The sequence below is a fragment of the Poecile atricapillus genome, chromosome 1, assembly GCF_030490865.1.
Source record: "Poecile atricapillus isolate bPoeAtr1 chromosome 1, bPoeAtr1.hap1, whole genome shotgun sequence".
Taxonomy (NCBI): Eukaryota; Metazoa; Chordata; class Aves; order Passeriformes; family Paridae; genus Poecile; species Poecile atricapillus.
The window spans coordinates 88,933,780-88,961,468 of NC_081249.1; the positions used below are offsets into that span (position 1 = coordinate 88,933,780).

At 45.3% G+C, this 27,689-nt stretch overlaps 2 protein-coding genes and 1 non-coding gene across 9 annotated transcripts; 1 reads left to right on the forward strand and 2 right to left on the reverse strand.

Annotated features, from left to right (window-relative positions):
* Window positions 1-1,717: 1,717 nt before the first annotated feature.
* On the reverse strand, window positions 1,718-27,373 carry NCAPD2 (non-SMC condensin I complex subunit D2). 7 transcript variants are annotated; one of them, XM_058861999.1, is made up of 31 exons: window positions 27,236-27,373; window positions 26,353-26,428; window positions 26,197-26,255; window positions 25,559-25,740; window positions 24,882-25,021; window positions 24,444-24,571; window positions 24,236-24,359; window positions 24,006-24,153; window positions 22,900-23,097; window positions 22,261-22,395; window positions 21,622-21,706; window positions 20,759-20,936; window positions 20,431-20,552; window positions 19,296-19,505; window positions 17,148-17,322; window positions 15,195-15,279; window positions 14,926-15,059; window positions 13,794-13,926; window positions 12,184-12,268; window positions 11,918-12,079; window positions 11,467-11,681; window positions 9,680-9,791; window positions 9,254-9,377; window positions 8,898-9,053; window positions 8,515-8,692; window positions 7,392-7,486; window positions 4,890-4,970; window positions 2,644-2,830; window positions 2,292-2,418; window positions 2,014-2,166; window positions 1,718-1,852 (listed from the first exon to the last, which is right to left on the reverse strand). In XM_058861999.1, exons 3-31 carry the CDS (start codon window positions 26,204-26,206, stop codon window positions 1,770-1,772), a joined length of 3,945 nt encoding a protein of 1,314 aa, XP_058717982.1. In that variant the 5' UTR covers window positions 26,207-26,255; window positions 26,353-26,428; window positions 27,236-27,373; the 3' UTR covers window positions 1,718-1,769. The 7 variants fall into 7 exon arrangements, with proteins under 7 accessions (XP_058717982.1, XP_058717973.1, XP_058717963.1 ...); XM_058861990.1 differs by lacking the exon at window positions 27,236-27,373 and adding an exon at window positions 26,508-26,787 and having other exon boundaries at window positions 20,759-20,933; XM_058861980.1 differs by lacking the exon at window positions 27,236-27,373 and adding an exon at window positions 26,508-26,787.
* On the reverse strand, window positions 25,815-26,136 carry LOC131575039 (small nucleolar RNA U85). Its single transcript, XR_009276684.1, has one exon. It is a non-coding gene; the product is annotated as a small nucleolar RNA U85 (small nucleolar RNA).
* MRPL51 (mitochondrial ribosomal protein L51) lies at window positions 26,801-27,609 on the forward strand. Its single transcript, XM_058862136.1, has 2 exons — window positions 26,801-27,157; window positions 27,338-27,609. Exons 1-2 carry the CDS (start codon window positions 26,884-26,886, stop codon window positions 27,532-27,534), a joined length of 471 nt encoding a protein of 156 aa, XP_058718119.1. The 5' UTR covers window positions 26,801-26,883; the 3' UTR covers window positions 27,535-27,609.
* The last annotated feature ends 80 nt before the right edge of the window (window positions 27,610-27,689 follow it).

The window sequence follows — 27,689 nt, forward strand, 5'->3', positions numbered from 1 at the left end:
CTGCAGCTTGGCAACATATTATCTCACATCTACACAAGACTTATTGCTTGTAAAACCTTGAGCTTGGGCAGACATCCATATATATATGCTGTCCTTTATTTATTCCTGTATGAGTGTCATACCCTGTGGGTGGTGAGGGAATCACGTATGGTGTGCATGACTCCGTGCTGTATTTACTGTCAATGCTGTAGCTGCTACCTTTGCCTCCTGGAGCCTTCACTGAATATTTTATCAGGAAGGAGGAATATTGCTGTAGCTTTCTGATCTTTGTATTTCACATGATTGTCCTGTGGCTACTGGCATGCTCTGGAGTTGGAGCATATCTGTATTGGTATTTGGCTATTAGGCTGGTGGTAAGTGGGCAGGTATTTTCACTAAGGCATGGGACTCAAGGGGGTGTTTATAAATACACCTGTCACCCCATCATTTCCCCCTCTACTTGTTTCTGGAAGCATTTAACATTATTATGTCCATTCAGGTATCAGCATGAAAAACCATATGCTCAGGTTAGCACAAAGCTATGCACTTCCTAATGATCTGGTTTTTTTAATAGGGATCAAAATAAGCTACAGCAGCTACTTCTGCAGCCAGAGCAGAAGGGAAACTGAGCAGCATGTTCTACTTGCTGGGTGTACCCAGGGTGGCCATAACTGCGGGAAGGTTGTCAAAAAGACAGAGACTACAGATCTGCAGAAGGACTGGAGAGGAGGACCACCCTTCCCATTCCTGCCCAGCTAGTGACTAGTCTGCTTTCTAGGCAGCTGACAAGGTAAGAGGAAATAATTCTGTAGTAAGAGCTCTGGGACAAATGCCAACTTGCCTCTAGACAGAAGGTTAAAGGTTATTTATGTGATTAACACAAAATCTTACTTGGGGCACTTCATGTTCACAGGGCAGTTTAAGGAGTGTCAGGACTGACTTGAAAACTGATGTGGCATTTGTGAAAGGAAAAAAATCTAAGTGCCAATTTTACTTGAAACATAATTGGATTTGCAGCAAATACATTGCAGACAGCAGTAAGACAATCAAGGCTATCAGTATATTTAGTAACTTATCAAATTAGCATAATTACAAGTTACTTCTTAAGTTTTAGTGTTGGATTTGTTTTGGTTTTTTAGCTTTTAAAAGATATTTTTTCCTATGGACCTTCCTTCCTATTGATGATTGAAGTGCTCTAGTCTAAGTTAGCCTCTCTCTCTCTCTCTCTCTCTCTCTCTCTTCTTCTCCTATCACCCCACTCCTTGAACACTTCTTCGATAAGATATGCACAAGAAAAAGATCCAGGTACCTTCCCCTCAAAACCCTGCTTGGCTTTACAGGACAAGAGCGTCAAAAAGGATGAAATATAAAAGGGCCTAAACCCAGTACAACTGCATTGGTCCCGTGTTAAAAGCTGAATAGTGTAGTATAAAGCACACATAAAATGAGAAAGGAATGAGCGTTTTGTACTCTGTAGGTAGTTCGCGGTCTTCTTAAGAAAGACTTTCTTCCAAAGATTTATCTTTTTTTTTTAAATTTTAATAAGAGCAGCTTATTCTCATCTGCAAAGCCAGGGCAAAATCAGTCCAAATAGTAACTATGTTCATCATCACTGCCCTTCTTTGTGGAGATATCAGAAGAAAGGGTTGGAATTGCTTTAGCCTGGTGTTAACGTCCATTTTGTCCTCATTTAAAGCACTGTTGTATTATGGGCTAGTTCAGACAAGAGAAGGCGACTGTTGCATAAAGGGAGTTTTATTTTTAGTTAAAGGCAGTGGCAGATGGTTCCCTCAGCGTAGCCGTCGGGCTGAAGATCTGGTGATGGGAGTTGTTTTGGTGGGGGTTTCTTCCTCTCTCAATTGTGCAGATAGCTCTAAAGAGAGTAAAATGTGTCAGTAATGAGCACTTCACTGCCTTGAGCAAAGAAATCTACAGGCAGCCTCCACAGTGGTCTGAAGCCCATGACCAAAGGGACATCCCTGTTGGGCCAAATCTGTAGTCCTTCCCCTCTTTGAGGACTGTGCAGTGCCTTACCATCCTCAGAATTGTTCTCCTCATCGCTGGAAAAGGTAATGATGTTTTTTTTGCGTGGATGGCGCTTTTGGGCACGCTTTCGGAGGGTGCGGGATGGGGGTGTGACAAAATCGTCATCCGTGTTGGCTGGGCTCAGAGGCTGGCGGCGTGAACCTGTCAAGAAAAAGGGAAAAGAAATAGAGAAAGGCAGCAAACTTCTGTCTGTAAGGACAAGGAAAAGTCCTTAAGTGTTTCTGCTGGACTGCAAGAAGGTAGGAATCTCACAAAAAGGAACATACTTCCTATTGGTTTCCGCTTGGCTGGCGCTGGCATTGGAGTCTGACTACCATCCTGGCATATCTCTGTTGAATCCAGTCCTCGGTTATGGGAGGCAGACAGCTTCTGCTCCAGCTCTTCAGCTAGAGCCTGATGGAGATGTAAAACAGCAGTGGAGGGGGGAAAAATTAAGAGAGATGAGGGGAGAGGAGTATTACATCCATAGCAGAATTGCCATCAAGTTAAATAAATAAATTGATAAATTGTTAGGGGTGAGGAATAGTCTGCTGTAAATGAAAAACTGCATGGCTTCCCAGTCACTGTATGTAAAAAGCAATTGTTTTTCTGGCCTGGACCCTTGTCCCACACCCTTACTTTAGTCTCAGGTTTGATGCCTGCTCTGCGAAATCGAGCCAGCACAGTTTGGAAACAATTGTAGACAGCTGGATCTTGGAGCTTGTCTGCAAAGCAGTCATAGTTATCCTGCAGCTTGTGAAGGCCCCGTTCCGAGACTGGAAGCAGAGCAAGGCAGTGGGACAGATCCCGATATTGACGCTCAGTCCTGGGAAAGACAAAGATCACCATTAGCTTCTACAAAAAGGGGTGTCTGAGGGTGAGCACATGTCACCCAGAACTACCAGAATTTCCTGCATGTGCCCTGCAGAACTGAGATTTGGGTTGTTCTGTTACAGGTCAGCGGCAGGGTGCTGTGCCATACCACACACAACCACTCTATTCCACAACACTTAGTGCCTGTCAGGGAAACATGAAGGCTCCACTGCTAAAGAATACAGTCACTTGTTTGAAAAGTGTCAGAAGTTATTGCTGACCAGGAGGACAAGACTCAGTGAGGTCAGGACTCCTCTTGAAGGGCCTTATTTCAACCACATAACAAGCCCACGGCTGTTCATTTTTGCATATTTGAGATGATCTCAAGCAGAAGCTGTATTTGATGTTCTCTCTCCCTTTCCTGGTTAGTTACATAAAGAAGGTCATATTCATTAAGTTATAAAGTCAACAAATAACAAATGCTGTATCAGAGAAGAACTACATTCAAATTCCAGCAAAAGTTACTGGAATAAAACCAAAGGGAAAGAAAAACAAAAGCACAAACTAACATCCCTAATGTAGATCACTGTGATGGAATGGGAGGGGAAAAGCAAGGCCAAAGCCCCTATTTTTAATATATGCAGAGTGAGGGCCTCAAGTCTGTCCAGCACATGCTGTCTCAGGATGCTCTGCTCAAACCTAGACAGATGGAGAACAAAGCTGCAGCATCCAGGTGTTTCCACTTTTACAGTCTGAATGACACCTGGCAAGTTGCTGTGTTTAGAACTCCAGAAATGCTGAGGAGGTTGATGGTGGCTGCAAAATCTCTTCTGACAAGCTCCTGTTTTAGCCTGGAGTGAGAGTCCTGTTCTAGCAGTACCACTAGTGTGCACCAAGCCGATCACATTTGTGGTACAGAAATATCAGGACATTCTACTAAAGGTGAGACACAACTTACACACAGATGGTTATTTACAAATGTGGTGTGAAGAGCTCACCAGTGCTCCTGGGAGGCAACTTTGGAGAGAGGGACCACTCTTCACTCGTGCTTGGGAGACAAAATCCAAATATTTTGGGAAATATGCAACTCCCTGAGGCAGCTGAGCAGGTCACATGCCCAGGCACTGTGCACAAATGGCCAAGATAAGCAGACAGCTTAAACCTCAAGGGCAAAGCCACGACAGTGGTGAAGGAAAACCACAGGAATGGAGGAAACCAGGGTACACCAAAGGCAGTGGAAGTTAAAATGAAGATATCTCACTGGAAGTACATGACAGGGAAGAAGATAAATTTCTGTTAGTATTCTTCTTGGAAGGAAATAAAAAGTGTACGCCTGGGTCAGTGAAATTATAGCTTGGGGAGTGGGGGAAAAGCAGCAAAAAAACCCCAAAACCCAGAAAGCAAAATGATATCCCAGATTCACAGCATGGATCCTGCACTCTATACTCTGTAATCAGCAATGCACAAGCAAGGCATGCACATCTTGGAGATGGAGCAGAGCAAAAGCCAAAGTGTATAGTGGCACAAGCACTTAGGTAAAATAATAATAATAAAAAACCAAAACAGAGTTCCAGGCATTGACTTGATACTGAGCAGCCCATGCACACAGAACAAAGACAGGCCTATATCAGCTTGATAGTTGAGATCACCCCAGACAGGACTGCTGGAGGGATCCCAACTTCTCAGCTGAACACACTAATTTCCTAGCTGCAAGGGAATAGCCCATGGAGAAGGATCACAAAGGTACGTAAAATCCACTTGTGGGATGTCTCCTTGCTCAGCCGTAATGCAGATCTAGACTATCACAAAACTTTTTCCTTAAAAAAGGAAGGAAGGGGGGGTCAATCACTGCATAATAAAACCAGAAACCTTAATTTATAAGTATTCATATATTTTTAGGAGAAGGTAGTTAAAAAAAAAGGGGGACTTAAACCAAGTGATATTGCATTTGTCACTTTGGCACATGAAGAATATAATGGGAACCTTTTACAACCACCACATACAAGCTCATTTCTTCTGAAAAATCCTGAGAAGCAGAAGCACTTGGCAGGAAAATCAGGATTACAACCCACCTGGCAGTCCGGAATCTCTGACAAAGTTTCTCCACCAAGCTCTCTGTTTGTTTGTCTTTTGTAATATATGAGAACAGATGTCTGCAAGGGGAAAAAAAAGGCAAAATATTAGAGCCCACAGAGGAATCCCCATTTCAGGTAGGAGGGGTGCTGAAAAGGCAGCAGTGCTGACTTCTTATCTGCTCCTTCCATCCAGTTTTAAGAGCATGCAGCTCCTCCAGACAATCTCCTCACTTCACAAGTTGCACTGATAGACTAGTTGTGTGTGCCAAGCAAACCTTGAGGGGAGCACTGTGGTATGCAGTATTTTCTCCCCTCAGAACCATGCTTGTGACTTTTTCATTACTAATTTGCTGAAAGTGTGTTGTTGCATTTTGGATCAATGCAAAAGTGAGCACTACTTTGCACTAAAACAGGAACAAAGCTTAACAGAACTTAAATGCTAACCTGGTCCATTTTTCCTTAGCTTCTTGAGGAACAGGGACACCTGGACTTTAGCACAGTTAGGCACTTGTGCATTTTGCCCTATGTCCTCTTCGAAATCACTGAATAACTTCTATTTATTAAGAAGGTCCCGCTGCTCTCTCTTTTTCTTGTACCAACATTTCTGTTAACTTAAGCTCAGTCAGATTGCCACTGGCCCTGATATAATTGTTCTAAAACACTTCCTTGTTCTGTCTTTGTTATGTCTACAACCACCACACCGAGCTGCTTTTCTAAGATACATAACAGACACAGCATTCTCAAGAGTCCTCCCTTTGCATTTGTTCCAGCATCAATTCATCTTTAACTTAAGTGACCAGAACAGTGGCAGCACTTCAGGCAAGGTCTCACCAGCACTGCCAATGCTTCCCTCTACCAGAAAAAACTGGGCCACTAAAGCAGAAAGTGGCATGCACCTATAACTTTAGCCAGAAGACGTTAAGCAACTTCTAAGCATTCAACCTGATACTTTATTCTGCTAGTTTTCATCTTAGTTTTTATTACTGTAACTTTCTCACTCTCCAAAGTTAGTCCTTTAACAGTGATGGTCCCCCCACTACCCTTTTTTACGCCTCCCCATTCTCCAGTTTGGTAAGTATCCCTGGAGCATAAGGCACTGCTTCATTCCTAGCCTGTGCTTTTGTCCACCATGGTTTCCAAGTTAAACCTGATCCTCTCCACAATGTAAGCATTTAATATAATGCTGTGTGGGAAAATAGTTCAGTTTCAACTACTAATTCCCTTCTTTTCCTTTTTAGAGGATATGTGGTGTGTTAACTGATGATCAGGTCTTTAAAATTAATTTTCTTTACACTAATTTGATACCCGTCTACATTGTTATATCAATACCGCCTCTTATTTGCCAGACACCTCCAGTTCTCTCCATGTATGTTACTGGAAGTCAAAAGTCCATCTTACACCTGTCTTAACCCCACCAATCACACTTTAATGCAATTACTACACTTACTATGCTCCATGTCTGTGGTAACACCTCCAGTTTGATATTAATTAAAAACAGTACTGAAAATTCCAAAATTATTTGGAATTTTTCTACATGCTGCCTCCTGTCTTTCTGTGATGGTTTGCTTCACTTCAGACATTAACTTCCACTTCTACATGTGCTGTCAGGAGCCACAAGCACTAATTCCCAGTATTTCACATTACCCTCCTTAATTAAAGCTGAAGCAAAAAATCCATCTACTTTTGCCACCATAAATTAATTTTAGTCTCAATTATACCCTCACTAATAAACCTTTCCTGTGTCTTGTAATTCCTACCTGTGCAAAATCCCATCCCTCTTCCTAATGCAGTGGATTCTCGTAGATAGAAAGACTAGTTGAAAATTCACAGGAGATTTTATTGTTCTTCTCTTCAGCAACAGCAATACTTTTGTCTAACACCCTCTTTTATAATCCATTGAGATTCAAACAACTCAGAAAAACCCTCATGTGGTTAAGTTACAGACATTATTAGTGCTGTCTATGAGCAACCAATAACCTCAGATTGAAATATTCTAATATCTCTACACTCCAGAGTCAATCTTTCTTGAAAAAAAACTGAAACCAAATAACAACAACAAAAAAAGCCCCACAAAACAAACCACCAGAAAGCCACCCCAGACCCAAACCTGTTACTGCAATTACAGCTTCACTAAAACTGCTTACAAAACTCCAGTAGCCACCAAAATTACAAAGGCAGCAGTCTTTAAAACCTGTTGTGTTTTCATGTTGCATATCCATGTTTCCATGCGTAAAACCAACTATTTTCCTTTTCTAGAGGGAAAGTAATTTTGAGTTAGTGGTAACTCTTTGTAGAGTCTCTCCTCACCCCCAACCATGTGGTTTTAAAATCAATTCCCCTCAGTGTGACTCCATTTACAGTACAGACTGAAAAAGTCTGATCAAAGAGAACTGAAAAAGCATTTTGTACATGTCAGTGTAGTTTTTCTTCCTTTGACATGGCATTCCCTTTGCATAAACATAGTCCTGGCAATAAGAGATTTATTTAACCTCAGAATACCTCATAATAGTGTGGAAGGATTCCTCCTCTATGCCACTGTTAGGATCTGAGAGATGACTGATGATGTCTGGAAGCAGGTTATATACAGCATTACCCTGTGCAGAACGTAAGTTTTTATATGAGATACAGAATTATAAAAGGTAATTTGAGCCAAGCCAAATAAACTGCCTACTTAAAACGACCTCCTTTCTCTCCACCCCTAATCTGCTGACTGAAAGTAGCAACGGTTTGAAACAAGATGTTCACAGCCATCCAAACCTATCCAGGACTGTTTGGCTGGGGGGGAAAAAACTCAGCCAACCAACAAGCTGAACACTGCACCCCAGCTCTGCTCTTTGGCAGTCTTGGATACAGTTTCTTTGCCTTCCAACCTTGTCACAACCCAACAAAAAAAAGCTTCCTGATAAAGGAAACTGCCCTTCAGTTCATGGAACTGCTTCCCACCTTGCCTGAAAAGGTTCAATCCACATTCTCTTTCCTACTGTTTTTCCACAGCTTTGTGATACACACTGCAGAGATAGGAAGTTGGTGCAGTCAGGTGGGCAGCTCTGCTTTAGCAAAGCAAAGCGAGACAGAAAAGCCCTGGTGTCACTGCAGCCTCTCAGGCAGTAAATCTCAAACACTGAAGCGCCCATGTGAGGCTGCACATGGAATGAACAGTATACTGAGGGCAACACTGCTCCTGTTCTTACCTGCTTGGGCAGAAACTGCTACAGTTTAAGTACCTCAGTGTCCTGCAGCCAAGAACAACTCAGAAAGGTTCCAGAGAAGGTGCACTGCCTGAGCCATAAGGTCAGGGAACTGCTGTAAGGCCTAAAGGTGAGCTACAGAAAACCCCTCCTAACCCTGTGCTGGGCATACCCAAGAAAACAAAGGGAAAAGGCAGTGGTTTGGAGTCTGCCTTCCAGTACGAATGGATGAGGTCAAATTCAGCAACATTGGGCAGGGATGAAGCAAAACTTGTATTGCAAAATTTCTTTTAACCACCCTTATTTAGTCCACAAAGAGACAGACCAATGGCTCTACACCATTAACACACCTTCTCCAGGACTCATGTAATTGATCCAGCCTCCAACAGCCCTTCCCTGCTCTTGTGAAATAAGGTCCCTGAGCATCCACTTGCCTTGTTGGCGAGTTCACTGAAGAAGTTCTGAGCCACTCCCATGATTTCTTCCTCTGGGTCTATGAGCAGAGTTGCCATTTCACTCACTTGGCCCTTCACCTTTACCATGTCTTTGAGGATGAGGTGAGTCATCAGCAGCCCAGCTGTCTTCCTCACACTTGGGCAGGGGTCCCGCAACCTGACAGGAGCAAACAGTTACTGCAAAAAGCAGCAAGGGAGTGTCTCTGAGTTACTGGTACTTGTGACAGCCCAAAGCTCTGTCTCCCTGCACCAGCATCTTCAAATTTGCGTTCTTGGGTCATTCTCACCTTCTGGAGACCCAGTGTCACCCTTCTATAGGGTTTTCGTCACATGTCCTCTCCCAGCAATGAGTGTGGCATTACCTGGCATAGAGATGTGATGTCCAAGGCTCCACCTGGTTGGGGAAGCGGATGGCTAGATCTCCTGCTGCAATAATGAGGTTGGACCTCACATCAGGCAGGGTGGACTTCTCCATCATCGTGAACAGCAGACGCAAGTGGGAGTCACAGAACTCAGAGCTAACAAGACAGGGTACAGGAAAAAAGGGATAGATAGCAAAATTCCACCTCTCAGAGAGCAGAGAGAAAAGTTAAAAAAACCCCTGATCTATGAACACTCTTTTGTGTTTGTTCTTTCCTTGGGAAAGGAATTGCAGCATTTGCTTGTGCTTTAGTGCTGGGAAGACACGGAAAAGAACTCTGGCAGGGCTCAGCAGTACCTGATCATGCAGAGTTTGCCAAGAGTGAGGGCTGTGGCAGCCGACAGCGCCGAGTCACTGTAGAGTCCAGGGTTGTTGCAGATCTTCAGCACCAGTGGAACAAAGGCAGAGAACAGGTGCTTCCCTGGAGAGTGGGGATAAAGACAGTGAGCGTGAGAGCACTGTTTGTGCATCCTGCTCTAATAAAAATTATCCCAGAGCTACTGCAAACTACAGTTACCGGTTGACTCACTTTCACCACTGAACAACCACCTCAAGAAAGGCAGAACCAAGAAACAGACAGCCTACATGGAAGCTGACACCATGGAAAATGACAGTGTTTCCTCCCAAAGGAAACAGCCTTCTTCCTTCAGGACCTGTTACCCACTGTAGCTGCTCTTTCACACAGGCAGACAGCCAGGATTCCTCGGTGGCAGCCACACTTACCGTCTAGAAGTTCTGTCTCACAAATACTGCGGATGAGCTCGGCCTCAGTGTCATCAGCTGTGGCTCCCACAAGGCCCAGCTCCTCCTCCATAGTGGTCTCGTTCCCTGTGCTCTGTGCAGAGAGGATAGTGTAAGAAAGATGTCAGGCAACAGTAACCTCTTTTTTCACATGGTTCTCTTCTCTCGGTGTGAGGTATATTGCATGTTACCAGCTGCACGACTAAAGTGCAGAACAGACTGACACAGAGTGTAATAACCCACTTTCCCCAAAGAACTGAATGAAACTGTGAAGGGTAGTCTGGGATTTGCCAGTCCACATGCTACAGATCACCAATCCCAGGACCACAGGTTTGAAGGGACTGCAGTGAGTCATCAGGTCCAGCCTTCCTGCTCCAGCAGGGTCTTCCTAGAGAACACATTGCACAGGATTGTGTCCAGATGGTTCTTGAGTATCTCAAGTGAGGGAAACTCCACAACCTGTTTGGGCAACCTGTTCTAGTGCTTGGTCACCCTCACAGTAAAGAAGTTCATCCTCATATTCAGGTGGAACTTCCTGTGCAGCAGTTTCTGCCCATTGCCTCATGTCCTAGTGCTTGGCACCACCAAGAACAGTCTGGCTCCATTGTCTTGGTACCCCCTTTTCAAATATTTACAGACATTGATGAGGTCCCCTCTCAGTCTTGGGGCTTATAAGAGGCCCAGCTCCCTCAGACTTTCCTTCTGAGAGAGATATTCCAGTCCCTTAATCATCTTTATTGCCTTCCACTGGTCCTGGTCCAAGATCTCCATGTCTGTCTGGTAATGAGGTGCGCAGAACGTAAAGGAAGTGTAAACTACTGACACTACTAAGATAAAACAGACCTAGGAGACATCCAGCATCAGTATGTGAGACCTACACTGCTTAAAGGACATTCAAATACTAATAGCAAGAAGCTCAAAGCAGCCTTTGAATTGCTGGTTTTGTAAGCAAGACTATGGGAAACCTTGCAGCAAATAAAAAGCAACACAGGGGAAGAAAGGAGACATGGGCATTGCAGTGGGGACCAAATCTGTATCCAACTGCTACTTTTTTGAAAATCTGATAATAACCTCCTCCTGTGTGGAAAATGGTAGCGATACTGATAAGCAGGTGGATAAAGGAATGAACTACAAAGTTCTCTGTAGACTTAGCAGTATAAGCATCTAATAGAGACTGGATACGTAGACGGACACAACATTTTTCTCTATTCTTACCCAGGAAAGTCAGCCTCATTACACTCTGAAAAACATTCCTAGGCAGACCTAACCAAACAGGGCATTTGTAGCATCCAAATCACATTAGAAAGACTACTGTTAAACCTTGATCATTACTACCTAACAGAGGATAGGACTCTCAAATCTTCTGGACTGGGGTTCTAGGAAGCCTTTTTCCAGAACTCAGGGCACAAATGGATGTTCTTCACCACTACTGCATCAGTTGCAAAAGATTGCACTGATAAGAAAGAAGGTGATGAGTGAAAGGGGAATGTTTGGCTAAAGCAAGAGGATAAACATGGCCAGGACATCATTTTTCACTCCCTCCCCTCTGCCTCTTCAAAACTCAAGACCAGTGTGGGAGTTTTAGTGAATAGGGTCTTTCAAGGACCTCAGTGCTCCCTGTCAATCCTGACCAGTATGTGTCTGTTTCTATTCCTGAAGCACACATCGCCCTGTACCTCATGCAACCTCAGGATTGCATCCTCCAGAAGTTTGCTGTAGCTGGGACACTAGAAGAGCTGCCTATAGGAAAAAACCCCCTTGGTTCTAACCTGGGCTCTCTGCTTCCTTATGCTTGTGTCAGATTGCTTCTTGGTCTTCTCCTCTTGGAGGACGCGGCGTCTGCGTAGCTCTGTACTCACGGACACTTCCAAATATGCTACCTGCTGCAGTGCCACCTGTCCCACAAGGGATACCAGGTGCAGCAGCAGGAATGTGGGGAGACTGCCAGCACCATCAGAGACTCCGCACGGAGCATCCCCTGCATCTAAAGGAGAGAAATGACCATAGTTCAGTGTTGATCTAGACCTCTTCCTCATTAGTGCCCAGTCTCACTGTATAACCCATCTTCACACTCCACAGACTCCTTCACAGCACTCACGCCCTCCTGTGTCAACACTTCCACCAGCCCCTCAGCTCTGTCCTCCTGCAGTTACTCAAGGCCACCCAAAGCAGCTCTGGAAACCATAGGTACAGATTTCCTTCATCAGCTTTTTTCCTCACCAGCTTTCTGCTCATCAGCGTCCTGCAGCTTCTCCAGAGCTTGCTGACTGCACACATGCAGGATGTCAGCACAGATCTCCTCTGCCCCTTCTGCCAGCTGGTAGATGAGTGTTACAGCTGCCTCCATGAAGGGGATCCAGTGAGTGCTTGGCTGGGCAAAGCCTGATGAAAAGAGGGAGCAATGTACCCACATATACCAATGATAACACAGGTGGTCTTGCAGCCCAACCCCACCTCCTCCAAACCTCCTGCTGACCTGGGCTCACCTTTACTCACAGTCTCACTCAGGCAACCAAAGAGCACGTGGTTCTGTGGCAGTCGAAAAGGGGCACTGCTCTTCTCCAGTGCTGACTGCAGAAACAGCAGGTGAGTTACTCCCATGGGAGCAGCACATGAGATCCCCCCACGCCCTTCCCAGTACTTCACCTTCCTGTGTGCACAGTGTTAAATCTATGCCAGGGACATGCAGTACTGCTCTGCAGCTAAACATGCAGCAGGGACATTGCTGTCACTTGTGACAGCATGGTGACTACACTGGGTGGATTTAAAGCTTGGCCAAATGATGATCCCAGGCCAACCCAGGCAGTTCCGCCACCTCACCTTAAACCAAAATAATTCTTTTGAAATGTCAAAAGGACTAATTTAAAATCTGATATTATTTACTCACTCTCTGCAATAAATGGAAAGGGAAATCTCTGGAGCATCTTAGAGTCATCAGCAGTAAGTCAACTTGCCTTCTGGTACTCCAGAACCAGATGGGTTTGTTTTAAAGCAAAATACCACCAGTGGAAATAACACAGGATAGGTCTGGATCCAAGACCACCTCCCACTTAGGTTATTGCACACATTCTGTATCAGTCACATCATCTTTTAGGTAGGGAATAAGATAACCTAGAGAACTACTAAACCAAGTATGACAATACCTGAGGTGTCCCACCACACATGTGTCTGCCTGATGGATATTTACTTGAACAAAACAGAATTTACTTGAGGATTTACCACCTTTCAGTAGCTAGGAACAAGAATTCCTGATTCACCACAATCCTGTTCTCTGTACTGAATTTCTGGGTGGGAGGAGGGGTGGGGGCAGAAGAGTTACTGCCAGTCAGCCAGTCAAATATTTTCAGTTCATCCCTTTTCACATACAAGCGTAAATGCAGACTTAAGTAAACTAAAAATTGAATTAAAGCCATCTTTAGAACATTTAAGAATGTTGTGATACACATTAACTCATGAAGTTCATGTAGCAACATCCCCAGTGGCAGGGGCTGTCACAGAATGATACTGCTCTGTGAAGGAGGACTGCCTTTGTTATAGAACTCCTGAACCAAAATGCCCCAAATGACTGAGTCAAAAAACCAGATTTTTTTCCAAATGCATTAAAAAAAAAAAAAGTATAAATTGTTTCCCAGGGAAAGAAGTCATTATCATGTTGTTCTAAGTACAACATGGACAGGTTTGAAAACCTTTCATGTTTTATATTCTGCTGTACAGCTGACAACTCCTGAATATCAATTAATAGGGAGGGCAAAAGAATCACACCACCAGAAAACATCAGTAGAGTAAAGGGCTTCATGGTTGAGAAAACACAAATCAGTTTAGAATTGGGAGTCTGAAGAAGAGAATTGAAAGGAAAACATATTTTCTTGTGCACTGAACTCTTTACTAATTGAATTCAGCCTGTTGCCTAATGAAAATTCTTTTATTACATGTTCACTGATGTGTGCTAAGCTTTCCAGACAGTGCTGCTAAATGGTCTCAACCTACTTAATCTCAAAATCTGTAAAAATTTAATTACCTCTCTCTTCCTCCACACAAACAATTTTCCCCCTTTCTTTGTTTCTGGATGACCTCAAGAACAAACTCAGAGCCTTACCTTAGGGTTGCTGGCAAGCTTGGAAATAACATAGCATACTTCTTGAGGCAGCCTATAATCTTCACATGCCTTCTCAGACAGCCCCACTGTCACCAGAATGTCCAGGTTGCTACCTATGATCTCTGGCTTCCCTCTGTGGAATGGAAGGGATGGGAACATCACATGAGGTGCTGCTGCAAGTTTACAGAAGCATGGGTAACCAAGAGAAATACTCCTTGTGCCTTGTGGAAGGGAGTGGTTTGAATAAGAAGGGAAAAAATAAAACCCATTCAAATGACTTGAGATACAGCTAGAGGAGCAGCAAGCAATATTCCACAGAAGCCAGTGTAATCCACTCTCCACTAGGAGATGAGTTTCTCCAAAGTGATCAACAGTGGGCACAACCTCTTTGTAAAGAAAGAAGATTCTTGACTCTTCTTTCCTATCAGAAAGGACAAAAACTTACAGGGGTAAGAAAAACAAAAATGTTGGAAAGTAAGAAAGAGTCCAGGAGCTCAGGACTTGTGACATATACCATTCCTTCCCCTACTGTGGGAAACAAACCAAACCAAAAGAACATTATCCAAAAAAAGCCAATCCCTAATCCACACCCACCCATTCCCCTTTCTGCCTGTGAAAGAACTTTAGGATCACCATTATGCAGGCCTGTTCCTGACATAGGAAGGACTGAAGTAAGAACAGCAAGAGCAGGTAAGCTGAATGCCAAAGGGTTACTGGGCTGATAAATTGAGGAAGTGAAAACCTTTTAGTGCAGATATTTTGTTTTTTTTTTGCCCCCAGAAAGTGAAACATTCGTTTTTCTTCATGCTAAAGGCTCCAGACATCTCTACTCAGCAGCTTCTCACTGTTCTTATCCAAACACAGACAAACCTGCAGAGTTGTGACACTCTAAACTCTGGGAAGGATGGGCATTCACACAAGGAAAATAATCTCATCATAATCCTTCAGAGGCCATGCTGGTGGGATCCAGCACAACTACATTTAGTTCCAGGCTTCATTACCCCATGATAGAGTTTCTATTTTTGAAGCTACAGCCAGAGAGTCAGCTGATGCAGCACCCCCAGTTCTTCAATAAAAATTGACTCCCTGTACATCCTTCCACTCATAAGCTTCGACCTGGCCCCAGGCTCACCGTGCCATCATCCCCAGCAGCATCACAGCAGCGCGGCGTTCGAGCGACGAGCATGGAGATTTTTCTGTGAATCGCTCCCAAAGCAGCTGGGTCACAGCAGGCTTTATTTCGTCTTTCTGCACAAACTCTGAGATCTGCAAAAGGAATTCAATTAAAAAATTAGAAAGATGCAAAGGAGAATGAACTTCAAAATGGAGATATAATCTGCAATGACTACCATTTTAATAAAATAGATACACAATCCAAACCCAGGCAAGGCAAATACTCACTATTTCCTCTAAGCACTGTATTGTTCCCAGTGACGCATCCACCATGATGAGAGAGAGAGAATGCACCAGGGCCTGTGCTTTTGCCCTTTGAAATGAGAAAAATAACAATAAAAAAAAAAAAGGTAAAGAAAAAGCAATTACTGCCCTATTGAAAGAGCTGAAAACATCTGTTGGATAACAGAGATGATCCACAGGATCTGGAAAACCTCCCACAACAAGCTTGAGTTCTCAAAGTCACCCAATTCAAGTGCCAATGACCATGATGTGGGCTTACGAGTCCATTGCCTTGCACTCTGGTGCTCCTTCTGGTGCTCAAAGATCCAATCAGAGGCACTAAGCAGCCACTTCCCAGTTTAATCTCAACCACAAGTCAAAGTACAATTCTCTAGAAACTGAAAATCTCTCTATGAACAAATGAGGATGGAGCACAAACTGTAGAAGTGCTGTCTCCAGGCAATATTATCAGGAAGGAATAAGAAGCAGCAGGTGATCTTTATGGTACAAATGAAGGTGAGTTATGGTGCATCTCACCAGGGATCACACTTATCTTATTGCACTAGTATCCAATAGGATTTACAAGTAAAGCACTAAAAAAGGGCAAGTACCACAGCAGAGAAGAGACACAGCTCTTCTCCAGTATGGTAGAAGCAAGTTTGCATGTGGTAGCCAGCTCCCACCACCAAATTCTCAAGAAGGATAAGTGACAAAGACCCTTTAACATCCTCCCATCTAAGACATATAGAAATCGTTAGAAAAATATTTAAGATTGGTCTGACTGAAATATAAATAGGAATACCTGTGAAAGCACCCAAATAAGAGCTTATAGTATAGTGTGAAGGATAAATAAATGGGGAATGTGTTGTGTACATCAGAAGTAGAATGCCTACACGTGACCAAGGCCACAGTATGTATGACTTGTCAGCAAAAAAAACCTGAGCTTTGGTAACAGAAATACAGTTTCAACTTTAGACCACACTGCTTCTCTTATTATCCCAGCAAGATGAACAACTACAGTTATAAGGAACTCAAAATGGGACAACTGACATTGGCTAACTGTCGTTCTGATTAGGAACGGCGAAAAGAACGACACGGACTCTCAAGGGAGTCAGAACAGGAGAATCCTCTAGTTTATTACTTCAGCTATGTTATATAGACTAGTTCGTGGAAAATACAGAAAGGAAACTCTTATTGGTTAGTAAAGTGCTACATTACCATCATTGGTCAGTGGGGTTCACCACCCCCTGACTTTCTCCTGCAAGGAAAACAAGAGGACAGACAAACAGCACCTGGCAGTTGTTTTCTGTCTCTGAGGATTGTTTTGAAATCCTCCTATGAATTTCCCAGGCTAGCTTCTCAGGCAGGCCTGAAAGGCCATGGGGCCTACAGTTTCTGCAGCTCCCTGCAGCCTGCTCCAAAGCTAGCATCCATAGCTAACAACTTTGCCCACAAAGAGTGAAGTATATAAGACTCCTGGACATGGGATGACTCCATATCAACAGTTGACTCATAATGGGCTGAAATTCACTATTGCAAATCAAAAACCTTGCTGGCAAGAGAAACATTCAAAATTAACATTTCTTGATCCCTATCAAATAGGGACCCTACCCAGACTATTTAAGCAATTCTTTGTATGAAAATTTATGAGAACAATAAATATTAGTGCCTGACATCAGCTTAACTTCAAGTAATTCTCAGCATCTGCTTCACAGGGTCTCACAGAGTTTTGCTGCATGAATTTCCTACACATGAGCTCTATGTCAAACCAAGAGCAGAAACTCAGCTCTCAGGTCCTGCAGGAAGACTGGGATACTCAGATAATAACCTTACATTTCAGCTCAGCATGAAGCATGGCAACTCTCAGTTCTTTTCCTGTCCATACCCCATTTCCAACAGCAGAAAGGGGATGGGGGGAGGGAAAGGAAAAAAAAGCAATCTGATTAGGAAGATCCATACCTCTCTGAATCCTCGCTGGGGCTCAGGTAGAGCTGTCTGTAGGCATTCAGCACGGCCTCCTTAATTCCAGGCTCCTTTGACCATATGAGGGGCAGCATCCTGCGGACTCCAAGCAGTGCCTGGGGCACACCAAACTGTGAGACTGTCACAAAGAACTCAATGGCTTCCTGCACCACTGCAAAGAGAACAGTTGTGATAGTGCAGTTCTTCCCCAGTTCCATTAGAGAGGCCATTAAAACAAATTCATAGCAGAACTCGTCTCACAGCAAGCTCTACAATCATCTAGAGATCACTGCTACTGTCTGCAGAGGGCTTGAGTCAGAATGGGATCACTAGTACAAAGACGTAGCTGTCCCAGAAAAGAGACACAAATTAACAATATTACAGCTAAATCCAATGTGATATGGTTATGGGAGAGCACAGAGACTGTCTTTGAGAAAGAACAAAATTCTCTTCTGGCAAACAATACTTTTGGGAAAAAAGATCTCATAGTCATAGCAGACAGATAAATGTAAGCCCTAGTGCAATGCTATAACTAGAGGAACTAAGCTATTTGATGTACAAATGGGGTAAAGAATACTGTGTTTGGTTCCAGCATCATTACTCCTGAAATACTCTGCCCAGTCTTCTCATAAGACAAAAAAAAAAAACCCTATTAAAATAGACAGCATCACAAGACATCCACAGCAGTGATCAGAGGAGTAATACAATAAACAGTTCATAGAGTCTGACCTCTGGTTAAGAGCTTTCACCAGTACAAGCCCTTAAAAATCGGAATTAAGCTCATCTAACAGGTGAGCTGGTATGCTTTCCCTGCCCCTAGTCACACCAGAATACATAAATTTACAACAGAAAAAAAAAAAAAAATTAAATCTTCAAATATTAAATCTTTAATTGAAGGCTAAATCTGAGCATACACATCCCTTAGCACCAGTCCCTTACCCAGTAGCATACTCTCTCCAAAAGGAGACAATGTCTCAAAACACCTTAGCTCTTCAGACACTGAATTTGCCTTCCTTATACTACAGCACAGGACAACAGGGAGATGAAGAGTTATTAAAATTCATGCATCCATTAAAAAAACACCTCCACAAACAACCCCCAGGTGTTTAAGTACCAGGTAGGGCAATTTCTTGGCCTTGAACTTCAAAGGACCTGTAAAGACACTGAACCCAGGAGCTCATTTTTGTGTGTGCAGATAGCTAATGACACCAAACCTTGCTGGGAAAGCCCACAAGCTTTATCGCAAGTAACATGAGTCCTCAACAGAGATGAAGCCTCAGAAGTGTTTGCATGAAGTCTGGGGCACTGCAGTGCCCACACCTATCCATACCGCAGATCTGTGCAAGTGGATGAGCTGGAGAGGATGGGAGTGGGAGATGTGCCCCTCATCCCCCGGAAATTCCAATTTCTGATAAACACTACAAAAAAGTCTTAAGTGATTATATTAGTTCTAATATTAAATATGAACAACTGAAATAACTCAAAGGCCTTCTGATCACTACCTTTCTCTGCTGAGTACTGAAGAGGACCAAGCCACAGAACCTATTGATTAGGCTCATGTTTAACTAGAGAATGAAGTTTGAGGAAAGGTGAGTTAGATGAGACCAGCTGCTTAGTTCCCCTCTTGTGGCCAGCGTAACAGCCGAAGCTGTGTCAGGGCACTGAGCACATAACCAAACCCAGCTTCACTGGCTAGGCTTACTTTGGGAGAACCTCAGTTGAGATGATGAACATCCATCCCTCCCCACAGGAGGCAGGGTAGCTTTGACAAGTGAACTCACTTTGATCACCTAGCTGTTTTTTTTTTATTTCAAGAAGTTCAAATACATTTTTTTTCATATGTTTTTAAAAACAACCTTTAAACATGTAAAAAAGACCCCAAACTTTTTCCACCTTGGTATTTAAAAAAACTGATTCCTAAAAAGCTCGTTCATGCCCTATCCAACCCCTTCATGACACTCATTTAGATGGTGCTTGCTTTTCCAATACCTTGGAAATGTCTTTGACATCTGCTCAATGAAGAGCAGCTCCTTCAATCTTTTCTCCTTCTCCTGGTGCTCTACCAGTCCAGCATCTTCACTCAAGCAAGGAAAGATCAAGACATGCTGAATGGGAAAAAAAGGGCCCCATGGTTATTTCACATACCTGAGACAGAGGTTTCATACATCATCTTGCTGATCAGGTTCAGAGCTTCTGTGATTTTCACTGAGAAGTTGTAAGCATCTTGCAGGTACTGCACCAACATCTCCTGTTTGACCAGCTCTGTTTGAGGCTGCTCTTCCTGTGCAACTTCTTCAATCTTATCATTGCTGTTGTCACATGGAGGATCCTCACTGTTCTCACCTGGGCATGAACCTACACAGCACACTTGTTTGTGAGCAGTACTGAAGATACAAGAAAAACAGGCACGGTTCAGAGCATTTTTACCCTCCTCTCCCCATCCCACAGTGCCACCTTCCAAGAGCCAGGATACAAAAATCCAAATTCTGCCATCAGACCTAGCTACAAAATCTCAGCATGCTGTAGACCAAGTTCCAGTACTACAGTGTGATGCTCCAGAGACATGCCAGCTTGGTATAAGGATATAGAAAGCCATGGTCCTGTTGGGGTAAACTCCATTAAAATGCTGATGGGGTTAATCTGAACTTGATAGATGAGGCCCATAAAAGAGAATCAGGGAATTAGGCAAACACTACTCCCTAGAAAAGTTTGTGCAAGTGTGGAGAGTTCACCAAGTTTATATTTTTAGACAATAGACTTCCAACAGAAATATGCTCAATGTGATTGGCTAAGCAACTTTACACTGAAACAAACACCAAACATAAAGTACGTGAAGTCTTGAAAATACACCCAGAGGCTCAGGCCCCAGATATCCAAGACTTTGTTTGAACCAGCTACCTGGACAAGCCTGCTAAGTGCAAGCATTATGTAACACCTCCTGATCAGGAAGCAGAACTCCTGACAAATTCAGACAGGGCAGAAAGGTGGGAGTGGCAACACTGGCTTCACTCCCCAGATATTATGTGAGTTAAAGCACAGAAATGCACTTTTACTGGGAGCATGGAACTGATCCAACCAGAAATTAAGATCAATATGATCCAGCTAAAATGCCAAGGTACTAGATGAACAAACAATGCAGAGATGCTGCAGCTCTGGGAGGTGTCAAGTACACACAGACTGAGCCCCACAGGTCAGAAGGAGGGACAGAGCATTCCAGAGGGTTTTAATCTGGCTCTGGCATTATCTTGCACTTAGAGAACAGACAGAATTATACAGTTACCTGTGTAAAGTCTCTTCAGAACACTCAGGATTGTTGCCTCCTCGTTTTCCTCCCCAGCACCAATGAAAGGTTCTGTTCCCTGGAAGCGACACAGGGCCTTCTGCGTAAGGTGGGCGGCGCTCCTGGACAATGACATTGCCCAAGACAGTATCAGCAACACATCAGAGCAGAACATAAGGGAAGCCATCCAGCTTTGCCCTGAGCACCTGAGAAAGCAGCTCCTACCAGCATCTTGTGCTGGGTACCCACATCAATCTCTTCCTACAGAGTAACGTTACTGGAAATCACCCCTTGGGATAAACAGTGTCAAACTGCAGAGACTTCTTACTTGTAATTCAGCCTCTTCAACAGCCCAGTGATTTGCTCCACTGTCCTTTCCACTGTTTCTTCAATTTCCAACACCTCCTCTTCCTCTTCCTGCAGTGGTTGAAAGAGCTGCTGTGTGGCAGCCCTAACTTCTGGCAGCATCGCTTCCCACTCTTCCTCTGGGGCAATCATGGGAGCTACTTAAAAATCAGAGGGAATGAAGAACACAGACTCAGGTGACACCTTTAATGGGAAGGAAAAGCTCATCTGGAACTTAGAAATTCTACCTCCTCTACTTCTACCTCCTCCCTAGGCAGGCGCTAGTGTCATGGCTGATCCCACCTAGACTTCAGTAGTAAGACAAGAACTGTGACATAAAAAAAAAAACCCTCAGACCAAACCAGAAAAACAAACAAAAAACCTAAACAACAACAAAAAACCCAAACCAAACGAAACCAAAACAAAACAAAAACTACTGAAGGCAGAAAAAAAAAGACGAGTAAGAGAACCATCATTTCTTTAGCCTTGAATTTTCGTGCTGCCTACAAATCAAGTTTAAATAATATCTGACCAAAATCATGACTCAAGCAGTCCTTGAGTGGTAGAAAAGAGAAAGCTGGGAGGGTGTTCATAGACGTTTTCAGTTCTTACTTACAGGATATAAAGCTAAAGGACTGTTGATTTAGACAAGGATATTAATATGGTCCTTTTATAACACCACCACAAGGAAAACTGTTGTGAGTTTAATCCCCTTTATCTGATCTCACCATCTCACACAGGTAGGATCTAAGACAAAAGCTGTGACAACCTGGGAGCAAATTTAATATGAGGAAAAGTAAATTTTGGACTGTCCTAGAAAGTGGAAAGAAAAAGAAAGGAAATTACCTGCTGTAGGTCTGCTACGATCCCTCATTTCTTTCAGTTTCTGCACTTCTTTCTTCAGTGGCTCCTCCAAGTCAGTACAGCTTAGCTGAAGATGTCAGGAAAAGAAGAAATATGTTAGTTATTCTCGTTTTCCTGAAATGCCAGAATTCTTCTCTCTCTTCTACTCCCTGCTTTAGATGTTAATCCCAATAGCTAACCCTATCTATGTAATTTGGAAACTGGAATAGTAGACTCTGGCCCTAATCCTAGAATGACAACTGCCCTAAGTTGCCAGTCTAAGGCTCAGAAGCTCTGGAGAAGGTGCAGCTAAACACAAAAACCTGTAGACCCATGAAGAGTATTCTAAAAAACTAATTCTGATCCTAAGGAGAGAAACCTCACAGTGGACTCAAACTGCTGTAGGTTTTTACCTCAATCACATCCCTCCTGGTTTTCAGCATAGCTATGAATTTCACCAAGAGAGGGATGAGTCCAAGAACTCAAAATCTGAACCTGGGAAGACCAGAAAGCTGCCAGAGTCAAAGGCTACATTGTTCCTCCCACAAGTCACAAAAATGCTACTGCCCTGGCTATAGCACACTGCAGATATTTAGCCTGCAAGCAGACATCTAACATATCCACCATATTAATTTGATTTACCTTGCTGGAGAAGGGATTGTTGGACAAAAATGCAGCCAGGAGCTGGATCGCATTTTTAACCACTATGACAGACTTGTCTTTGAGCCGCCCCACAGCCAGGGACACCGCAGACTGAAACTGAGTCAAAGGCAGGGCCTAGAACACAACAAGAGCACAGATAAAATTATCAAGAAGGCTCAGAGACTTGGGAAAAGTTTACTGCAGACATATTCATGTACTAAAAACCACAGATTATAGATTTACAGAAAAGCCTAGGGCTCAAAAGATCTCTGGATATATTCTGGTCCAGCCTCTGAAAGCAAGGATTTAGGTTGTGCAGGATCCTGTTGAGTCTTGGTATATCTGGTAATTGTGATGTTTTCCTATACCAGTGTGTGAAAAGAGGCTGTATGCTATGCTCTTTTTTCTAGTTTGTCCTGGTAAGAATGAACAACATTTCATTTCCATCCCCCAGTTCCCTCTCTCCTGGGATCTTTGGTCTTTTTGAAGAAACTGCAGACACCACAGCACACAAGGACAACACTTTTCTCCATTAAAACTTCAGTCTCTGCAAACAAAAAGCAGGGTGGCAGAAATTCCCTCAGAATCAAGCTGGGAAGAGATGACTGAGGCAACACCATTTGCCCAGCAGGGACTTGCCTTGCACTGAACGATGCGGGTGAAGAGCTGCAGCACGCGGCTGCGAACAAAGCTATGGACGTCACACACGTGGGCCTGCATTATATCCAGGAACTTGTCTCGAGTACCACGGGCAGCTTCCTCCAGCTGGTCACCGTTCAGCACCTGCACCAGCACTTCTGCCATAGCTGCCAGAATGGCATTTCTCATCATGTAACTCTGCCAAGACAGGAGTTGTTGAACTAAGAACAGACTAAAAGACATTACTTGATATACTCAGAGTTTGGGCCTTCCAAATCCCAGGCTTCAGCCCTAAGTGAATTTTTTCAGTATTAATTAGTAAGTATGTATAAAGTTTAATTATATATTAAGCTTGGGTGACGATAGTGTGCCTGCAAGACAAAGTAACCTCTGCTATGAAGACGGGCTGAGAGCTGGTCTTGTTCAGCCTGCAGAAGAGAAGGCTCTGGGAAGGCACCTTCCAGTACCTAAAGGGGGCTATGAGAGAGCTGGAGAGGGACTTTTTACCAGGGCATGCAGTGATAGGGCAAGAGAGAATGGCCTCAAAGTGAAGGTAGGTTTAGATTAGATATATGGAAGAAATTCTTTATTGAGATTGTGGTGAGACACTTGAACAGGTTTCCCAGAGAAGCTGTGGATGCCCCATCCCTAGAACTGTTCAAGGCTGGATGGGGCTTCGAGCCACCTGGCCCAGTCGAGGGTGTCCCTAGCCATGGCAGAGGTGTTAATGTCCCTTCCAACCCAAACCCTGCTATCCACGTAAATTCATAGAAGCCAAGAACTAACATGAGAAACACTTACAACAGGTAAAGAAAAGGTAACACAGTGACAAACTCATGAAGTGCTGAAGAACAAGGGACAACAGCAGGGACCTCAGCTGAGTAGGCAGTCTCCTGTTCTCTGCCATCTGACAGTGACAATCAGACAGTAGATGTCATGGTTTCTGTTCCCTTTGCATCTTTTAGATAAGGGCAGAACCTATTCCAACAGAACAGGTTTTGGATACTTGGGTTCTGCAAAAGAGGTTCTGCTTCCAGACAGAAAAATTGGATAGCGGCATCTCTACCATTTGACTTTTCTGGATGGGTGACTTTGCAGAAACATACCTCCCCATCCAAATGAGGCAGGAGAACACTCATGTTGGAGAGCACCAGCGTTGGAATCTGTTCAGCCAGTTCACTTATAAAAGTAGCATAACCTTTGACTCCAGAAGCCTCACGAGCCAAATCCTGGGGACATTTCTGTCCAATTTCCCTGCACAGAAAGATGAAACAAGGAATGGGGTGCCTCAAGTTGGCTAGGGATAGAAGGACGAGGCTTCAGATATTTCTCTCACCTTAGCAATTCACCCACCAGGCTTTTCAGACCATACTCTTTAGCCCAGAGGCTCACAGCCTGTGCAAACACTGGGGCTACATGTTCAAAGTGCTGCAGCATCTGTGTGATCTTCAGAGTGGCACCTTTCACATGTGAGAAGGAAGAAAGAGGTCAGGGAAAGTAACTGGCAATGGCTTCAGGAAGAAGGCAGAAGAGCAGGAACTCACTGAACATGTGGTCACAGTGAACCAGAGCTGCAGCAAGCAGATGTGTCACAGCCTCCCGAGTGATGCGATACCTCTGAAGGCCGATACTTGGATTCTCCAGGATACGGTAGCAGCTTCCTGTCATTAAGCTAAAACCACAGAAGAGAGACAGTAAACTTCACTATCACAAACATCATTCTAGCACACCACATGTTTCTGCTTGAGAGATTCTCCAAAGTCCTCTAAAAATTAGCAAACATCTGAATTTTTGTGGCCTACGTGAGGAGAGGAAGCCGTTCCTACACACAATGGTTTTGCCTTGAGCTGTTTTCTCAGTTTCCCAATGATCTGCACCCCACAGAGGGCTGTAATTCAATCTCATTGATAGATCTATTGTTTAACCTTTTTTCCCTCAGAACCAGTCAGTCATTCCACAAATACACCTGCTCCAACTCATACCTGAAAAACTCTTCTTCCACTGCTAAACCACCCCAAAGCTGACGGAGATCCAGCTGCAGCAGCTGTGTAAGCAGCCGTAAAAGCGGCTCCCTCTCCTCTTCCCACGAGGATCCAGAAGTCTTGGCATGGTTCTTCCTGTTCTAGAAAGGAGATTATATGGTGAGATACATCAGCAGCTTCACAACAGACAAAACCCCATCACTACCCTGCTTCCTTCAAAATATAAGAAGTCTGTTAAATTCTACAGCATTAAGAGACACACAGTGAGATGTGTGAGACCACAGGGGGCTTTTTCCCCCCAATTCTTCTCCCTCAGCTCAGGCTGGCACCAGTGCTTTGTGTGGTTTAAGGATTATACCTGCACCCACTGCCACCATCTCTACCCCCAGAAAGGAAATCTTGAGAAAATACTGGCACACTAAGCCCCAGCCAGAAACTGAAGAATGAAATAGAAAGGTCTGGACATCCAAGTCCCTGCTGATGTTTAGACACATGATTGTCCCTTTGGCTGCTTTCCATGCACAGTTTCACAGAAGCACCAGTGCTCCACATTATCCACTGCTCTTGCTAGCATCACGTTTATATAAACTCAGCTATAAAATCTGACAGATAGTACGGAGTTCAGCAAGCTTAAAATTTTATTATTTTATCATCTTTCCCCCAGTTCCTTCACCTACCTTCCTACCAGGATCTGCCTCCAAACAACTGTTCTTGCAGGTTTCCATTTCAAAGGCATCCATCAGGCCCGTCAGCAAATAGCAGCTCATCTTAAGAGCATTGAGGTGAGCAGCGCGGTCAGCATGGCTCAGCCCAGAGTCGCTCAAGATATTAGGAAGTTCATTGGAATGATGGGACACCACTGAGGAGAAGCAGAAAGTCATGAGCACTCCTTGCCAGGTCCCTCAGCCATCCTTTCTTTGGGAGGCTTAGAGCAGTCATCAGATTACCAAAGATGTGTGCTCACATCTCACCAGCTGTAACACGGGCTGCCCCCTGCAACCCAGACCTTGGGCATGCTGTCTTGTCCTATCCCCACAGCCCTCCTCAGCTCAGAGAAACACTCACTCTGAGCTGATTCGTCCCACAGATGTATTTTCCAGGGACAAGGGCAAGAGGATTTTCTGTCGGTCTGCCCTTACAGCGAACATGCACAACTTAGCATTGTCCACCAAGATTACAGACCCGTATGACAGGAGTGGGCTGAGGGTGCAGCCCAGCTGGCCGAGTCACATTAGCCTTTATATCATCACGGAGCTGCCAAGGAAAAACAACCTCTCCTTTAGTCCTGCGTCGGCCGGAAACAGCGGGTACCCACCGTGCATCATCAGCTCCAGGGCATCCTCCTTGACAGCCGTGCCCACGGTTCGGAAGTGGCTGCGGGACAAACACAGGGCGTAAGGGTGGCGAGCAAAGAGCTCCTGGCAGAGGGGCGAGCGCCCTCCCCTGCTCCCCGTCCCTGCCCCGTACTCACTGCAGCACGCTGTACACGCAGTCGAAGTGCTGCAGCACGGCCAGCGCGCCCTGCGCACGGAAGGCGGCCCGGAAAGCTGCGGCAAAACACGGAGATGGCCGTGAGTCGGCGGCAGGACAGGGCCCGACAGGGAAGGGGGTATGGGAACACCTTACCTGCCAGTGCGGGCGGCAGCTCGCGGGTGGGCAGCACCTCCTGCACCACGTAGCGCCCGGGGCCGCCATCCCGCAGCAGATCGGCGGGAGCGAGGGGCAGGTGGAACTCCGGGGCCGCCGCCATGGCCGCCACGGCCCCGGGCGCTCGAAACAGCGCGCGCGAACCGCGCTCGCCCCGCCCCTTCCCGCCACGGGCCTATCAGCGCCCGGCGGCTGCGCCGCGCGCCGACCCCTCGCCCAATCGCCGGCTCCGCTGCCCTCCCGACCGTTGGCGCAGCGTCCCCCGCCCGCCCCTGCGCACCGCGGCGGAAGGGGCGGCCCGGCGGCACCGCCGCTCTTCCCGTCCCGGCCCGGCCCTTCCCCGGGGGTCATCGCCATGGCGGCGGCGGCGGCAACGCTGCTGCTGCGATCGGCGGGCCGGGTCCTGCTGGGCCGTGCCGCTCCCCTGCTCCGCGCTGAGCGCGGCATTAGCGACTGTGGCGGGGCGCGCTGGGCGCCCGTGCGGCCCGGCCTCCCCGTGCCGCTGTCCTCGCCCCTGGCAGGGCTCTCCCGGCCCATCTGCATCAAGGAGCCGCCCAAGCGCAAGCCGGTAGATCGGTGGACGAAGAAGCGGGCCTTGTTCGGGGTGTACGATAACGTGGGGATCCTGGGTAAGACACGCACCCCGCCGGCACCTCCCCCGCGCTGCGGCCCCGGGGCAGGAGGGGAGGGAGGCTGGGCTCGCTCACCTGCGGGCTGGCGCCTCTGCCAGCAGCGACAGGGCGGGCAGGATTTGGGAACAGCCTTCTCCAGTGCCTGGCTTCATCTGTCTCTGCTCTGCTGTTCCTCAGGCGGCTTCCAGATCCACCCGAAGAATCTCATCATGGGGCCCGTTTGGCTGCGAGGCTGGCGGGGGAACGAGCTGCAGAGGTGCATCCGCAAGAAGCAGATGGTGGGCGATCGGATGTTTGTAGAGGACTATCACAAACTCAACAAGAGGATCCGCTACTTGTACAAGCGCTTCAATCGCACCGGGAAGCACCGCTAGGGAACAGCAGTGGCTTCAGCGTGTGGAATGTAGCTCTGCGGCACTGCAGTCAGAATAAAGCCAGCTTCCACACGATTGAGTTCCCAGTGCTTTCTACAACCTTTGCAGCGTATTTCTACCCAAGGTCCTGTTGCTGCTCCAGGCCTGAGCTCTTC

What these genes read in the sequence shown, in the direction of transcription:
- NCAPD2 (XM_058861980.1), bottom strand. Translation starts at nt 26,631, where the DNA reads ATGGCGGCGGCCCCGGAGTTCCACCTGCCCCTCGCTCCCGCCGATCTG. An exon ending in GAGTGAGACTGTGAGTAAAG is followed by an intron (nt 12,080 to 12,183) that starts GTGAGCCCAGGT and finishes TCTTTTCATCAG; the next exon opens with GCTTTGCCCAGCCAAGCACT. An exon ending in TCCTTCCACACTATTATGAG is followed by an intron (nt 4,971 to 7,391) that starts GTATTCTGAGGT and finishes TTCCCCTTGCAG; the next exon opens with ACATCTGTTCTCATATATTA.
- MRPL51 (XM_058862136.1), top strand. Translation starts at nt 26,884, where the DNA reads ATGGCGGCGGCGGCGGCAACGCTGCTGCTGCGATCGGCGGGCCGGGTC. An exon ending in CGATAACGTGGGGATCCTGG is followed by an intron (nt 27,158 to 27,337) that starts GTAAGACACGCA and finishes GCTGTTCCTCAG; the next exon opens with GCGGCTTCCAGATCCACCCG.